General features: G+C 42.2%; 1 protein-coding gene across 6 annotated transcripts in view; it reads right to left on the bottom strand.

Moving 5' to 3' along the window:
- kiaa1109 (KIAA1109 ortholog) overlaps window positions 1-18,292 on the bottom strand; it is a 479,529-nt gene that overhangs the window by 13,620 nt on the left and 447,617 nt on the right. For all 6 annotated transcript variants that reach the window (XM_069925175.1, XM_069925178.1, XM_069925177.1 and 3 more), the window contains 4 exons: window positions 13,801-13,993; window positions 12,608-12,825; window positions 12,257-12,508; window positions 7,806-8,009 (listed from right to left, as the gene is read on the bottom strand). In XM_069925175.1, coding sequence (XP_069781276.1) covers window positions 7,806-8,009; window positions 12,257-12,508; window positions 12,608-12,825; window positions 13,801-13,993 — 867 coding nt within the window. The remainder of the gene's footprint in view (window positions 1-7,805; window positions 8,010-12,256; window positions 12,509-12,607; window positions 12,826-13,800; window positions 13,994-18,292) is intronic.

The raw sequence follows: 18,292 nt of genomic DNA, 5'->3' as shown, positions 1-18,292 counted from the left end.
AATCAGTAGTGTTTGTACTCCTGAGTGTATGTCTTCTCTAGAGCTCGAACCCATAGGTATAACCACAGCCACCTGCTACTATGAGGTAATATGGAAATGGTTGAGGCTTTGAGTGACTATTTAGAGTCAGTCTTCACAGATCAAGACACATCTAACATACCAAAGAGAGGTGCTGTGTATGCAATGGGACATGAAGCTCTCAATACTATTCCTATCATTAAAGAGGTCTTCTTTGGCTTGGCTTCGTGGACGAAGATTATTAATGCTGAGCAAACTAGCGGGCTAAGTAGATGTCTCCTGGTCCTGATAGGATGCATATCAATGACTGAAAGAAATGGCAGAAGTTATAGTAATGGTATTTATGATAATTTACTCAAGTTAATTGTTCACTCAGGAATCTGATGGCAGAGGAAAGAAGTTGTCCACGAGGAGATTATATACCATTATGTATGTAGTTTTAGGTTGTTTTTCTATTTGTATATCAAATTTGACTACTACATGTATGGATAAAATTATGTTTCAGTAAAATTTTAAAAGATGTCCTTGTGCCACTGTGTGCTCATCCTCAGGCAACTGTACCCTTTTCCCAATGGTAGCAAAGTGAAGAGGGCATTGCCTGGGTGGTGGGGATCCTTGAGGATGGAGGCTGCTTTCTTAAGATACCGCCTCTTGTAGATGTCCTTGATGGAGTGGTCTGGTGCTCATGATGTTGCAATGTTTGATGAATTTAAAGTTCAAAGTTCAGATTTATTGTCCAATACATGCACGACAAAACATACAACCCTGAGATTCTTCTTCCTGCAGGCCAAGCAGAATTTCTACTTATCAGTAGTGCAAAAAACTGCACTGAAGAGAGAAATGTAAACAAAGAAAAGTGCAAATTATGCAATACAGAAAATAAATATTTAATAATAAATAATGTGCAAAGTAAGAGGCCTTAAATGATTGAGTTTGTTGTTGAGGACTCCGATGGTGGAGGGGTGACAACTGTTCTTGAACCTAGTGGTATGAGTCTTGCGGCACCCATACCTCTTTCCTGATGGCAGTAGCAAGAACAGACCACATTGTGGGTGGTGTGGATCCTTGATTGCAGTAGCTCTCTGACAGCAGTGTTTGTGTAGTTTTTCTCAACAGAGGGGAGAATTTCACTTGTGATGTACTGGGCTGTCTATCTTATGAAGAGCTTTCCTTTCGGCCCATACCAGGTCGTGATACAGCAGGCCAATATACTTTCCACCACACATCTGTCAAAGTTTGCCAAGGTTTCCATTGTCATACCAAAACTGCAAAGACTGGAGAAAGTTGAGGTGCTGATGTGCTTTCTTCACCATGACATTCATGATTTGGGTTCAGGAAAGCTCCTCCAAGATAGTGACTCATCCTCTCCAGCTCTAATCACCCAGTGATTACTGGATCGTACAGCTCTGGTTTTCCCCTCCTAAAGTCCACAATCAGCTCCTTGGTTTTGGTGACATCGGGTGCAAGGTTGTTGTTAGTACACAATTCAGCCAAGTTTCCAATCTCCCTCTTTTATGCTGTCTCTTTGCCCCGTTTTATACAACCCACTATCATCAGCATATTTATGGATGGTGATACTCTTGTACTGAGCCACACAGTTATAGGTGTAAAGCATGTGGAGCAGGGGCCTCCGGTACTCGTAGAGATTGTGGAGCATATGTACTTCTCAATCCTCACTGATTGTGGTCTAAGAGTGAGTAAATCCAGGATCCAATTTTTCAGTGTGGTATTGAGGCCCAGGTCTTGGAGTTTGCTGATCAGTTTTGAGGGAATAATGGTGTTGAATGCCAAATTTAGACTTTGTGTAGATCCAGTGAGATGGCATCTGCCGCAGACCTGTTAGAACGTATCCATGTCACCACTCAGATAGGAGTTGACATGCTTCATCAGTAGCAGCTCAAAACACTTCATTACTGTGGATTCAAGTGCCACTGGTTGGACGTCAGTTAGGGCAGGCTATCACACTCTTATTGGGTACAGGTACAATTGAAACAGATATTTACTGGAGATATCTGTGAATACATTGGGAAGTTGGTCAGCACAGGTTTTCAGTACTTGGCTGGGTACTCCGTTTGGACCAGATGCTTTCTTTCGATTCACTCTCCTGAAGGCAGCCCGCATATCATCCTCAGATACTGACACTAGAGGACCATCAGTGGACACGGGATGCGCAGTGGCTCTTCATTGTTCTGATGGCCAAATCAGGCATAGAATTCAACTGGTAGTGAAGCTTTGATGTCTTCTATTGCAACACATTTGGTTTTGTAGCAGATTATGTCATTTAGGCCCTGCCTCAGTTGTCGAGTATCCCTCATAGTTTTCAATTTCATCCGGAAAGTCCACTTCGCCTGGGCAATGGCTTTCTACAGGTCATACCTGCTACTTCTGTAGTGATCAAAATCTCTGGATTTAAGTGCCTATTTATGTTCTATATCAGTATGTAGTTTCCATTCTCGTTCGGACTCTCTGCCTTGCCTGGGAGAAGGCTTTTTGTAGGTCATAAAAACATACAGAAATGCTAAAGTCAGTCTTGCAGTGTCCATAGGAGGTAAAGATATATTACTGACTGTAGTGTGAATAAAAACTATCACAACTGGAGGGAGAACAACTGCTTTTATTAGCTTATAACTATGGGTAGAGTTTCATAGTAGTCTTCAGGTTCAAGGTTTAGGCAGGAAACCAGGGTCATATGTGAGTAGATGGGAGTGTAGCTGGGTGGTGGGGCCCATCAACACACTATCACTAAATCCCAGTTCACTGCATTCACCCCTTCCTATAGAATTTAGGGTCTGCGAATGAAGACCGAGAACATGGATTCAGAAAAAAAGGTTGAAAAAAAATAGTTATTTACAAATTTACAGATTTAAGAGGTCCAGGGGTCTGGAGATCCTGGTGGAGTGCCTTAGCACTGGGGGGCCTTGGACTCCTTGGGTCTCCTGGTCCCCTTGTGAGGGAGGAGAGGCAGGGTGGGTCTGTGACTCAAAGGTGGAGGGGGATGCACTTTCCTCCTGAATTGGATCCCTTGAGGCCCTGACTAGGGATGGCGAAAATGAGCTCCGTGGCTTGCAGGGAACTTGAGGCAACGGATACTCTGTTCTAGCAGGTGCCAGGCCCTGATGGAGACGGTGTCCTCTCTGCCATCCGGGTACACCATATAGGCGTACATGGGATTGTCGTGGAGGAGTTTCACCCTTTCCACCAGGGGATCAGTCTTGCTTCTCCTTAGGTGCTTCCTGAGAAGGAAGTGGTGAGCCAGGTTGGGAGTGTAGTTCCTGATGCCAACCTTACTTTCGAAATTGAATAGGAGCTCGTGAGGAGTAGCATTGGTCAAGGAACATAGTGGCAACTGGATGGAATGAAGCGCCATAGGGAGGACTTCCTGCCACCATGAATCTGGAAGGCCTTTTGATTTCAGGACCAGTTTGACAGCCTTCTAGACCGAGGTGTTCTCCTTTTCAACCTGCCCATTCCCCCAGGGGTTGTAGCTAGTAATCCTGCTGGACACAATGCCCCTCACCAGCAGGTACTGACGTAGCTTGTCACTCATAAAGGATGAGCCCCGGTTGCTATGAATATATCTGGGATACCCAAACAGGGCGAAAATGGAGTGTCTGGACATGGAATGGCAAACGGGAAGTGAATACCCAAATGTAAAGCTGCCTAAAATACCCAAATGTGACTGTTGGGAGGCCACCTCAAAGTGGAGAACCCGACCCCGAGGAGCACTTACCAAACCCTTCTCTGGGAGGTATTTTCTCTGCTTCAGAGTGCTCCCCCTAGGCATCTGAAAGCAACAAGGCAAAGCAGCTAGCAGCTTTCAGGTGCCTAGCAGCGGGTGGGCTGATTGATAGCTGGTGACCCGCTGACAGCTGCCCTCCCCTGACGACAGCTCCCTCCCTGCTGCTGATAGCCCCCCTCCCTCCACAGCCTGACAGCCCCTGGCATGGGACTATGGGACTGGAGTGGCCGGCGCAGGAGCAGCCCCATAGTCCCCCGCTGGCCATCCCAGCCCTGTCATCCCATGCCGGGGGACTGTCAGGCAGCGGGGAGGGGGCTGTCAGGCAGCGGGGAGGGGGCTGTTAGACTGCTGCCCCGACCCCGACTCAGGAGCTGGCGTTTGCTCTGTGGCACCTCTCCCCTCTACGGGCCTTCCAGGTGGCAGAACACTGCCTTCAGCGCTGCCACTTGAACGTCCCTTCGCAGACACCCGCAGCCGCTCTGAAGCCGCATTCTCCTGGCAATTCCACCTGAAACCGTCTAATGACAGAGAGGAAGAAAATGTTCCTGTTCGTGGAGGGGAGAGGTCCCTTAAAATCGACACTGAGCCGTATGAAGGGCCTGGAAGACTTGATCAGGTGTGCCTTTGCGAGGCGGTAGAAGTGCAGCTTGCACTCTGCGCAGACCTGGTCACTTCCCTGACATCTTCTATTGAGTAGGGCAGATTGCGCGCCTTGACAAAATGAGCCATGGGGGTGATCCCTGAATGGCAGAGCTTATTATGCATAGACCGTGGTTGGCTGGTGTGTGCAGAGGCATAGCTTCCTCTGGATGAGGCATCTGGAGGGTCATTAAGGGCTCCTGGCCGATAGGCAATGTCATAATTTTAGGTGGAGAGTTAAATCCTCCACCTAGCAATCTTGTCATTCTTGATTTTTCCCCTCTTGACATTGTTAAACATGAATGCAACTGAGCGCTGGTCAGTGAGAAGCATAAATTTCTTACCATCCAGGTATTGTCTCCAGTGACTCATGGCTTCTATAATGGCTTGAGCCTCCTTTTCCACATATGAGTACTAGAGCTTATTTCCTTGTAACGTCCGAGAAAAAAATGCAACCGGCTTGTCCACCTGGTTGAGGGTAGTGGTCAGGGCTATGTCTGAAGCGTTGTTTTCCACTTGGTAAGGTACATTCTCATCCACTGTGTGTTTGGCAGCTTTAACAATGTGTTTCTGGAGGTAGTTAAAAGCCATTTGGCCTTCAGTCGAGAGGGGAAAATTAGTGGTTTTTGAGAGGGGGTGAACCTTATCAGTGTATTGAAGGATCCCCTGGGTGTAATATGAGAAAAAAGTCCAGGCATCTCCTTAAAGGCTTTGTGGTCCTGTGGATGGGGATCTCTAACAGAGGGTGCATCCTATCGGGATCAGGGCCAATGAAGCCATTCTCCACCACGTAGCCAAGGAGAGCCGGACATTTAGTCCTGAACACCCACGTCAAAGTTATAAGTGAGGTTCAGGGCTTTTTCCGTGTGGAGAAAACTCTGGAGGTTGGCATCATGGTCTTCCAAAATATGGCCACAGATGGTGATATTATCGAGATAGGGGAAAGGTAGAAACCCCATTAGTAATACCAAAAGGGACCCTCTAGAATTGATAGAGATAACCGTTAGCCTTAAATGACGTGTATGGATGGTCCTCAGAACGGATTGGCAGCTGGTGATAAGCAGCTTTCAGGTTGATGGTCGAATAGACCCGATACTGCACAATATCATTCATGATGTCCGAAATTCAAGGGAGGGGGTATGTGTCCAGGAGTGTGTACCAATTAATAGTTTGGCTAGTTAATTACTAGCTTGGACTTTTACCACTACCACTCATGCTCTCCACGGGCTGGTGCTAGGTTCGATGATACCTTCATCAAGCAGACGTTGTGTCTCAGACTTTATAAAATCGCGGTCTGCTGTACTGTACCTCTTGCGAGTCACACAGCAATAGGTTTGCAGTCTGAGGACAGATTCAGGAAGATAGGTGGGGAGGTTGATATTCAGTGTGGAGAAGCTGCATGTGGGTTCTGATTTTAGGGGCCCTCCATTCCGAACTGTTACAGGGGGGTAGGGGATCAGAATACTCCAAGGCCATGCTTTTAAGGTGACACAGGCAGACCCAACAACACCGGAGCACACAATTCATCAACAATATACAAGCGAAATTTACAGAATTCTCCCCTTCAAATGACAGATGTACTATACAATGTTGTTGAACATGTGTAGAATGCGAATGAGACGCGAGAAATATGCGATAATTGGAGGATACATCTTTAGATTGTATTTTTGTACAGTCCGTGAATCTATGAAGCTTTCAGTAGAGCCCGTGTCGATTAGGAATTTAGTGGAATATCCGTTTACCTTTACAGTCACTATGGAATTGCTGAGCTGTTGAGGTCTATTCTGATCTAGGTCTATCGAGGCTAGGTCCCTGGAGACTCCATGCTCCTCACTCGAGTGGGCATCCACCGTCCTGGGTTGACCTGTGTGGGTAAGATGCTGTCGAGTCGTGGTGTGGCAAGTTGGCCGCTCTCTTTCCTCCTCCAACGATGATGGTGCCGAGTTTGAATTTGGGTTGTGCTGTTTCCTCACCCCTACCCTCCGTTGGCCTGTCACAAAGCAAGCTGGTTCGGGTGAATTCAGGGGAGATGGCTTGGGGCTGGAATCAGATCCGGGAGCGGTGCAGGCCATGGACTTCCCCAGGCCTCTCCTCACACAGCAAACTCTCAAAATGTCCATTCTTGCTACAGCTAGAACACACTGAGTCTTTAGCTGGGCAACGAGATTGGGGATGTTGGCTCTTGCTGCAGAAAAAGCATGGGAATCGGCAGCCATTAGGACTGGGGTAGCAGGAGCAGCCAGTGTTTGGAAGGGGTCATCTGGGTGTGCAGGTTTGCTGGCTTCGAGGTCGTCGTTCTCAAGCTTGTTCCAACAATATGGCCAGTTTAATGTGGCTCGCCAGGTCCTTCTTTCCCAACTTGAGCAGTCGCTGCTTCATGTACCTCGAGCGGACCCCCATGACTAGAGTATCCTGGATCCGTTCTTCCTCATGTACATGGCCTGTAGTGGCTTCGTACCTGCACTTCTTGGCAAATGTCCACAGATCCAGGAGGTAGTCATTGATGATCTCTCCTGGTAGTTGGCAGTGTAGAGCAAGTCAGTGCCTCGCTAGGACCTTGTCTTGCGACTTCAGGTACCTAGCCTTCATATCCCGATAGCAGCGTCATATATAGTGCAGTCCCTGATGACTGCATACCTTTTTGTTCCTACTCTTGAAACGAGTGTGGACCTCCTGAGTTTATCGGTGTGGAAGACATCTCTGGTCACATTCTGGTAGGCCTGGAAGCAGTCTGGCCAGTACGTGAACTCCTCTGCCACTTCAGGGGACAGAGGGTCTATCAACAGCATACCTGGTTTGAGTAGCACTTCCATTGTTTAGGGAATAAGCTAATAAAATTGTAGCGTGAATAAAAGCTCTCACGACTGGAGGGAGAACAAACACTTTTATTAGCTTATAACAATGGGTAGGGTTTCACAGACGTCTTCAGAAGAATTCTGGGTTTAGGCAGGAAACCAGGGTTATATGTGTGCAGATGGGGGCGAGGCCACCCATCAGCGCAACACACTACCAGTGAATCCCAGTTCACTGCACTGATGTTTCAGGCCTGAGCCCTTCTTCAAGGTAGAAGCAAGCATCTTAATTAAAAACTATAGACTAAGGGGGAACAATGGAGGGGAAGGAGTCTACACCAAACAGTCAAAAAGTGTTAATTGGAGAAAGCCACAGGCTAAATTACATACTTCTGCTCTAATTTCTTATGCTCAAATTGACCTGTTGGGTGGCTCGCAGAAGAACTCTTACCATTATACTAGGTAGAATGTGACAATTACATTTGAAATTAATAACTGAAAAAAACTAGGTCGATTATATTTAAAAATGCAGATCTAATCTGGCTAATTACTACCAAATCAATCCAGTCTCAATCATATGAACGGAAATTTAAAAAGAGGATATCAATCTTTTTTACCTTCATTCCTCATGGCAGTTACGTAATTGAACCACTCTTGCACAGTTGCTACACCATGTGGTGGGTTTTCATGACGACGTCTGGTTATTTTGGTGATTGTGGCCATTGGACTTTCTAAAGCACCACCAGGTTTTGTAACCATTGTATTGTGTCCCAAATGAAAATCCAGCGTTTGTACAATATATGTTGAATGGTCACTTGCACCTGTGGGCAGATTAAGAAATGACTGGTGACATTCAATTAAATAAACTTAGAAATTATTAGAATAGGTGCACATTCTGGTCAGCAACTCATTTCCCTTCAAAACATTAGTGCATATGGGTTAAGTCTTCAGCTCTGTCTTACTCTAGTCTTTAATAGATGTTGATGACAGAAATAAAAATTATTTCTTTGCAAAATTAATGATATGTTTATTGGTATATACATTGTACAATGAAAATATGCACCAACTTTTTACTTGCTGTAGCTGAGCAGGTACTTTGTAAAAACAGTTTATAAAAGGGTCCTTTTCCAATATCTATAGCTTTATGAAAATGTACATGATGAGATTTTTTAAACTAAAAAAAGATTCTGAATGATGAATTCTGGAGGTGGTAGTTTGCAGTGGGGTGACTGAAGTACAAAACAGAAGACCAAGTAACAGAAGGGATCTTGGGAATATATTCGCAGAAACAATTGATCAACTGGTGTGGTGGAAAGTGCTGAAATTTTTTTGAGTGACAGTGGCTCTAAAATAATTAGAGTGTTGATGACACTCGATCAAAGAAATGCAAAATCTCTGATGAAGTCAAGCAATTTCTTGCACTTTAAAAGAAATCAAAAGATCATTGAAAATATGAAATGTTTAATCAGCTACCTTTAAATATTAAAAAAGAAACAATTATGGTGAAATATTACTGAGATTTTAAATACAATAAAGTGAAACAGTATGAATATTGGTCTTTCAGTCCAACTTGTCTTAGACATGGAGAACAAAATTGTACACAGTATTCCAGGTGTTCTTTACTTGATACATTTTGCACAGTGAAGGGGAGAAGCCCTGAAGCAGAGACCATGTGACCAGCTTCTTAAAAAGACAGTACACATTTTGTTCAAGAGGCCATTTTAAGAAGGCAGCACAAGAGCAACATCTCTTCAACCTCCTTTGTGGGATTGAGAAACCCACTTCGTCTCATTGTGTGGTTATAGACAGAATTGACAGATTTCCTCCTTTTGGTTACCAAGGGATGAGAAACTACTTTGACTGAACCTCAAGAAGAGTTTTAAAGTTGCAGAAGAAATTCTGCACTTTCCTCGACCAACCTGTGAAAAGGATTCTCTATTTGCAGAAGAAATACTGCATTCCACTTCAAAAGACCTGTAAAAGGGGTTCTAATTGTAGTGTACAACTATTTCAAAATCTCCCCTCATATTAAATCCAATCTCTTTGCAACATACAATTTACCTTCTAACTAATTGTTGGACCTGCCTGCTGGCTTTGTAATTCAGCCACTAGAATATCAAGATCATTCTCAATTTCACTCATTGTAGTCTCTCTGCATTGAGATACTCTGCCCTATGATTCCTCCTGCTTTGCATGACCCCACACTTCCCTACATTAAACTCCATTTGCCAGATTTTCACCTAATCACTCAAGTACAAGCTTTAACAAATATAAATAGGAAAGGAGTAGCATAAGTAAATAATTGACTCTTAGCCAATGAAACTGGGAAAAAAGGAAATTGCAGGAACTTTGTACAAATATTTCACATGTTCATGGTACAAGCATCTGAATTTTGTTACGTACTAGATAGCAGAAATAAAAATTACCCCAGATGGTGTTATATTTAAAATAAAAATGTTAGTTATTGATCAATCAATCATATAAACACCTAATCTAATTTAACTAACTTATTTAAACTTAACTAAATTTATATACAATTATCTAACTTAAACTCTAACTATGCATGAACATGTGGACTGCCCCAAGCCATTACAGCTCAAGATTCAATTCTGGAAAGGCAGTTCAAAGTTCAGCTCGGAAGTTCAGTGATGACCCGTGGGTTTGGAAATTGATGCGTCACGCAGGCTTTCGGATGGTTGAGACACTGTGTTGATACACTACTAGCCTACTGCAGGGGGAGACCTGTGTACCTGCAGAAGAGCACTGGAGGACAACCTGTCAATCAGCCAACCTGAATGGATCAAGCCCTACCCGGTCAGCTGCCAATCACCCTCCAGGATACAAGTTACATCCAGTCCCTGGAGGTAAGTCTCAGAGCTTGCACAGCATTCTCACAGCCAGTTCTGTGGAAGTTTATGTTGAATAAAGTCTGTTGAACAGACTTTATGTTTTGTGTCTGCTTTCTGCTCATAGCACATCACAGACACACAGGCCTTAAATGGTGAGATATGCAGTTAAATGGAAGGAGCTATTCATGAAGTGGGTGAAAGAGACTGGGAGTGATAGCAGATTGATTAACTGATGAAAACCCTTGCTGAGGTACTTCAGAGAAATGTCCTTTTTAGACAAAGGCCTTCTTCAGCCTTTTTACAGGTCTGTTGAAGTGGAGTGCAGTATTTCTTCTGCAACTTTAAAACTCTTTTTGGAGTTCAGTCAAAGTAGTTTCTCATCCCTCAGTAATCAAAAAGCGGAAGTCTGTCAATTCTGTCTATAACTACACAATGAGGCCAAGTGGGTTTCTCATTGCTACAAAGGAGGTCAAAGAGATGTTGCTCTTGTGCTGCCTTCTTAAAATGGCCTCTTGAACAAAATGTATACTGTCTTTTAAAGAAGCTGCTCACATGGTCTCTACTCAGGGCTTCTCTCCTTCACTGTGTAAAATATATCAAGTAAAGAACATGCTGTCTCCAAAGCCTGCTGCTAATTCACAGTCACTTTCTAAAATCTGCAGGCTTTTGCTAAATCTGGTCTCCTAAAGAGGCAGTCCTACACAAATGAAATGAACTGGAAAATGGGGGGAACATCACAATGATAATTGAGAATTGGTAAGCAAAAGGGAGAAACAAGATGCAAGGATGATACAAAGTCTGCAAAACTCCAAGTCAATGGACAAACAGTGGGGGAATAAACATGTTCTCCACTTTGGCATTTTAAAAATGGAATATTGAATGCTGCCTTTCAGGGATCTTGATGCTCTGTACATAAAGCACAGAAATAACAAAAATAATTAGAAAGACAAGTAAAATATTGAGTCTTATGCAAGGAGAATGGAAAATTAAAAAATCCTGCAACATCCATTGAACTGCTCCATCTCAACAATCTGGCTGGGTATGACACTGATGAGAGGTTACTTTTTAATTTTGTCTCTTTATTTTGTTGGGGTAGTAAGTGAGATGCTTGTAAGGGAGTGTGGAGCAGGTCAAGTAGGCATTCGTGTGGACATAGAGCCAGGCAAATAATATGAGGGCAAGAATGCAGTTGTTGGGCAAGTTGTGATGTTGGCAGAGGTGGGCAGGTTTTGCTATGGAAATTTAAGAACAGAAGATGGATTTATCAGACAATTAGGTATTTCCCCAAATGGGCTAGAAACGTTTAACTAATGTAGAACAGGGAGCAGGCCACTGAATAAGGCTTGCTCAGATTTCTAAATATACAGTGTCTGCAGACCATGTACGTGGAGACAAAATTCATGCAAGTGGGCATTGTATCCCATTGCTAAGTGTGCGTAGAACAGCTTTAAGCTGAAAATTGCTCACTAAGGATAAATCTTTAGACACCTTGTGATCATAGAAATAAATAAATTGCATCAGAAAACTGTACTGTAACCGAAACTGGCTTAGTTTTGAATATTATTTGATTATAACTGCTTGATTCTAACCAGAACAATTTTTAAAAATCTAATATCTATACTTACTATACCACATCCTTTAATGTTATACTAAGCCATAGCAAATAATACTGCAAAAGTGATGGATTTATAACTCATTGTTTTCTTTAAGGGGTTAGGTGACAGAGCGGAGTTGTTGAACATATTTGAATGCTCCAATCCAATTCATTTCAAACTGCATGAACAGCCCAGGAATGATAGTCCTGGAGGAATATGCAGAAAATAAGATTTCAAAATGCTCTCAAGAAGAGGGCTCTGTTCAGACACAAATGCTTACTTCCCATAGAATCTAAATATTAATTGTAGGAATATGAAAGGAAATATCTGTTTAATGGCTAAAAGGTCTTGAATATTATGTCTCCAATGCATTCAGAAGACCCAGCTATTATGCAAACAGATTTTTAAAAAAATGTGATTTGTAAATTTAAACATGATGAAATCTCTGGAGTCAAGGTTCAAAGTGTAGACACATATGCCTGATTCATACCACCTTTTCACAAATAATTATCCAAATCCATATGATTATGCCCCAGTGTAAGGCTGGAATATTCATTTTAACATTTTTTTTAGTATTAATAAAAACTGAACCTATTTGTAACTCAAAAGTTGTTTCTTATTTACCATCTTCCCAGATTTTCTGAGCCTCAGTCCAGAAAGCAATATTGGGCTCCTCGAGGTGGAATAATGCCCAAGACTTTGAACGGAAGTTTGGTCCATGAAAACATGCTAGAGTCATGTGATTTCCATGCAAGCTCATGGATCCACCCAGTTGCACTGCATCTTCGGGCAGAGGCATTTGGAATAACGATATTTGACATCCAGCAATCACCTTTAACACTTCTGGCCAATGACGATGATGAGCTGCATCTAATACTGCAAGAAAGTAACAAAATAAAATTATTTATTTATTATTAATTATAAAATATATCCAGTTTAAGTTTGTAATTTTTAAGGAAATTCAGGAATTCTCACAATGTTCATTTGAACTTCTCTCCACATTTATTACTGGTGTTTTTGGAGGTATATAGTGGACTGGTCCCCATGTAGATAGGGCTCGTTTACTTGTATCAAATTGCTGAGTGAAAAATTCTTGCAATTTCATTCCAATTTTAATGAGGTCAGGAGTGGTTGATCTTGAGATCATGACTTGGAAAATGTCCCATTGTAGATCACCATGAACAAAGACTTCACTGGAGGGAGGGCAGAAATAAATGTACATTAATAAAAATGTTAAATTACAGTTTAAATCTATTTTCTATTAGCTATTTGAAATGAAAAAGTATTTTCTAACTTGAATAAAGGTGACTCATTCCTTATCCTCTGCATGTTAATTTCAAAGCCCATACATGTGAACAAATAAAGAACTGTAAACAGAAAATGAAATGTAAACTGTGCAAAATAGAATGAAAAAAACGATAAAGTAAGAGTCCTTAAATGAGTCCCTGATGGAGTTTGTTGTTGAGGAATCTGATGGTGGACGGTTAACAGCTGTTTCTGAACCTGCTGGAACAGCTGCTACCCCTCTACCATTAGACACCCCAACAAGATGGGTGCTGTTTTACATTTCCTAACATCAACCAGGCAGCTATATATATGAGCTGATGGGAAAGATCATTGACACAAGCCCTTCTGATCTGTGTATTCCCAGTTAACATTATATTCAGGAAAAATAAGATGGCATGGTTGGCGTAGTAGTTAGCTCAATGCCTTTACAGCACCAGTGATTGGGAGTAGGGTTCAAATCCCATGCTGTCTGCAAGGAATTTGGATGTTCTCCCCGTGGATTTTCCCTGGGGGATCTGGTTTTCTCCCACCATTTGAAATGTACCGGGGTGTGGGTTAATTGGGTGTACATGGGCGGCATGGACTCGTGGGCTAAAATTACCTATTAAATTTTGTTAAATTTTTTTAAATTTAAAAATTCCTATTGAATGTGCAGATGATGGTACTATCAATATTTAGTTGACAGCTACAAATCAATAGTATCATCTGTAATTTTAAAGTTGATGAGAAGTATTTACTAGAAAGCTCATTGTACAATATAGAATTTATGAAATGCATGAACAGCATGGCATAAAGTAATTTCAGTTGCACTGAAAACAAATTTACAATTTGCCAGAAATCATTCCATGCACAGACATTTATAATTATAAAAGTACATGTACCTTTTCTCAGTTATGCTCAAGTCTATTGTGTTATAGAGGTTAACTTTCCATTCATCTTGTAATTGCAGATCTGCATTGCTGAAAATTCCCATCAAGATACTTGATCCCATATAGTCAACGCGGGCATCTGTGGAACCCAACGTGATCTGGATTTTGTGGCTGGGTTGTTGATTTGGGTGCTCTGAGATGTGAGCTTAGAACAATAAATGAACAGTTATTTTCCGTAAAATTTAAAGCAGCAGCAATACCTGAAATTCCTTTGGAATCAAAGCCCTTTACTGCTGCAGTTTAAATCTTCCTTCCTCATCTTTAAATAAAATCATGAACTATTGCTGAACCAATTGAAATTATTGAACAATTAATTCATACCCTAATGATAAAGATAATCCCAAGAACATATTTTTGATAATTAGTGAAAATACTCCCATGATTTTTTTTCCTTGGTTTATATTCTTCAACTGACTTTTTAACAGTTTTTGCATGGTTGAATTGAATGTTGGTTATTATGATTACAATAATTTTGCAATGTGAGAATTTTAATTACATATGCAAAAATGTTGGAGTGCAAATTGAATACTCAAGCTACAGAATATTGCTTTGGTTCAAATGTTTAGCAAGAAATTTATACTGTGACAGAGTATATAGATATGTTTTTGGGAGATAAATTGGGAAAGGTTTGTTAGAGTAGGTCACATACAAACACTTTAAAACAGATCTTATTTGAAATACTGGAGCTCTGCTAATGCTAAACTTATCAGGTCCACAACTTTTGCAAGAGCTTTGGAGAGTGCCAAAGAGAGTTCACTAATGGATTGTTGTTTACAAAAAGCAACAAATGAAAGATCTTGTTGGACCCACAGATTATCTGGAGGAGAGCTTGCTGTTTGAAGAGGGTCATGTGATTTTGCAAGTCGAGAGAGTCCAATAGGTTTTCTCTCAGAGAGAGAGTGACACACACACACACACACACACACACACACACACACACACACACAGATCAGTTCTGCGGTGTTATAGTCAGCAACAGTAGCTGGGACAAGCTTATGGAAAGCCCCATTTGGAAGATGGGCTGGTCAAAGCCCTTGTGGTTCATGCAAGAGGGGAGGACTGGCTGTCTAATGTTTCACTTGGAATAAGTGAAACAAAAAGGAACTCTGTGGTGACATGAAAGAAAGAGGTTATCATCTGGAGAACCCTGAAGGGACAACTTTTGTCAGCAAGACCCTGAAGTGGCTGATGGAAGTATATCAGTTGTGGATGTCCAGGAACAACAAATCTCTCTCTGAAAACTGACAAGAACCTTCCTGAGTGGTAACCAATTACCTTTCAAGCACGAAAGCCTGGTGAAATTTATTAATGTTAAATTCTGTGCACAGTATAAGAATTGCCTGCAACCAGTGAACTTGGAGGAATGAGAAGTGAGATTGGACGGTGAACCAAAGAATTTTTCTGAACTCACACACACATTACATAGACGTGTGCTTATAATTAGAAGTTAATAGTGATAAGTTAAAGTTTGATTCTATTTTCATGTTTAAAGATAATTAAAATCAAACTTTTGTTTAAGTAACCATTTGTCTTGGTGAATATCTATAGCTGCTGGGTTTTGGGGTCCTCTGGGCTCGTAACAATACATTCTGTAAATCAAATATTCCATTCCATTTTTGTTACATTTATTATCTCAGTGAAGACAAACGTACTTTCTAGCTCCAGATTCATACAATACACCACCACGCATGCACCAACCAGCACTCTGATACACAAACATATCACGCATACTCTAGCTGGCATTCTCATATACTAAATTACTGCACGCGCTCCTGGAACTCGCGCATGCACACAAGAACAAAGATGGCTGCGCCCAGCCAATTGACCCGGAATGCTGACCTAACAAGTAAATAAATTACCCATTTTGGCTCTTACAATACTGATCCCTAATTATTATAATAAGACATAATGTCTTAAATATTAATTACACCATTAATTACAAATAACAATGAAACATAACATTCAAACAATATAAAGATCTTATTTATTCTTTCTTCATAAGGCCAGAGGTTACCAGCACATAACCTTAAACAAAGTGATTTTTTTTTACCACCTCTCTGGATCAATAAACTCTGTAACATGTGTAGGGGGAAAAAACAAGAAAATAAAGTTTGTACTTTTCAAAGTTCCTTTGTCTCCAGAATCTGAGTTATAATGTTGATTATAAATATTTCTCAGAAAAGATAAAACTCTCCTTTTGAGTTTAACATGAGGTACTTCTTCAGCATATCTTTTGGCTTTCTTCAGCATTCTGCTTCTCATAGGAAGAATTTGAAGTCAAAACCAGATTTTTAAGATTTATTTGATCCTCTTGATTTTAATAAACGTGTCTCTTTAACCTTCCCTGCAACAGATTTACTCATCCTTTTCTTTCTTTTCCGCAGTTGGTCATAGATAAGGTAAGATTCAAACAACATTAGTCCTTCAAACTCATCAACAGGCACAGCATTTATAGAATCCTGCTGTAAAGAAGTAGACTGGTTCCACTTATTTTGCAACTTTCAATTCAGTCTTAGTTTCTGACAATTTATTTTGAAACCTTTTATTAAATTCTCTTTCTGCATTCAATTCTTTCAATAAGAAAGTAATTCTCTCATTATCTTCTGAGAAATTAATAACTTGATCTGAAGTGAAAAGATCATGTGATATGTTGGTATTTTGTTGTCAGCCCTGCTGTAGTGAACTTGGTGTTTGAATTCCTTCATCTTGCTGGCTACATTACTGAAATCCAAGTTCTCTTCCTTTCTGCATTGTTAGTAGCTAATCCTTCAAGTTGAATTTTTTTGATTTTTTTTCAAAAATTTTACATAGTGACATTTTAAATATACAATACACAGGTATACAATCCTTTATCCGGACATCTAAAATCCAGAAAGCTCCACAAACCAACATTTCTTTTCCTGGTGCTGGTACAGCAGAGGGGGAGAGAGAGAGAGAGACACACAGCAGCACGACTAGGTTGAGCGGAGGTGAGGGGAGAGAGATGGGAGCGTGACTTTGGCAGGTGGGGGGGAGAGACAGCAGCGCAACTTAGGTGGGCGGGGGTGGGAAGAGATGACAGCGCTACTTGGGCTGGCGGACGGGAGGAGGGAGAGATGGCAGCGCGACTCGGGCTGGCGGACAGGAGGAGGGAGAGACGGCAGCATGACTCGGGAGGGTGGGGGGGGGGAGAGATGGCAGCGGGACTCGGGTGGGTGAGGGGCAGAGAGATGCCAGTGCGACTGATGGGGGGGTGGTGGATAGAGCAGCACAATTCAGGTGGGCTTAAATCTGGGGCAGCTGGCTTTTGTTCTGAAATCCAGAAAAATCCGAAATTCGGAACACACTGTCCCCCAAGGGTTCTGGATAAAGGATTGTCTACCTGTATTAAACTTTTTTTTTCCACAAACAGAACAAACAAAAACAGTTCCTCCCTCCCTCTCATACATACAGAACTGTTCACCATCATAGCTTACATATATTTTAAGTCTACAGAGTACAGTTGGGGAATTTATGTTTTTATATCTTCTTTGGCTTGGCTTCGCGGACGAAGATTTATGGAGGGGGTAAAAAGTCCACGTCAGCTGCAGGCTCGTTTGTGGCTGACAAGTCCGATGCGGGACAGGCAGACACGATTGCAGCGGTTGCAAGGGAAAATTGGTTGGTTGGGGTTGGGTGTTGGGTTTTTCCTCCTTTGCCTTTTGTCAGTGAGGTGTCTGCGGTCTTCTTCAAAGGAGGTTGCTGCCCGCCAAACTGTGAGGCGCCAAGATGCACGGTTTGAGGCGATATCAGCCCACTGGCGGTGGTCAATGTGGCAGGCACCAAGAGATTTCTTTAGGCAGTCCTTGTACCTTTTCTTTGGTGCACCTCTGTCACGGTGGCCAGTGGAGAGCTCGCCATATAACACGATCTTGGGAAGGCGATGGTCCTCCATTCTGGAGACGTGACCCATCCAGTGCAGCTGGATCTCCAGCAGCGTGGACTCGATGCTGTCGACCTCTGCCATCTCGAGTACTTCGATGTTAGGGGTGTAAGCGCTCCAATGGATGTTGAGGATGGAGCGGAGACAACGCTGGTGGAAGCGTTCTAGGAGCCGTAGGTGGTGCCGGTAGAGGACCCATGATTCGGAGCCGAACAGGAGTGTGGGTATGACAACGGCTCTGTATACGCTTATCTTTGTGAGGTTTTTCAGTTGGTTGTTTTTCCAGACTCTTTTGTGTAGTCTTCCAAAGGCGCTATTTGCCTTGGCGAGAACTGCCAAAATGTTTGGCCTGGAAGTCAGCCTGAAGAAAACTGAGGTCCTCCATCAGCCAGCTCCCCACCATGACTACCAGCCCCCCCACATCTCCATCGGGCACACAAAACTCAAAACGGTCAACCAGTTTACCTATCTCGGCTGCACCATTTCATCAGATGCAAGGATCGACAATGTTTTTATATAATTATTATATATACACACACACAT

This window comes from Narcine bancroftii, chromosome 3 (genome assembly GCF_036971445.1).
Source record: "Narcine bancroftii isolate sNarBan1 chromosome 3, sNarBan1.hap1, whole genome shotgun sequence".
In the NCBI taxonomy this organism is placed as follows: domain Eukaryota; kingdom Metazoa; phylum Chordata; class Chondrichthyes; order Torpediniformes; family Narcinidae; genus Narcine; species Narcine bancroftii.
This window is presented reverse-complemented; position numbering and strand designations above follow the sequence as displayed.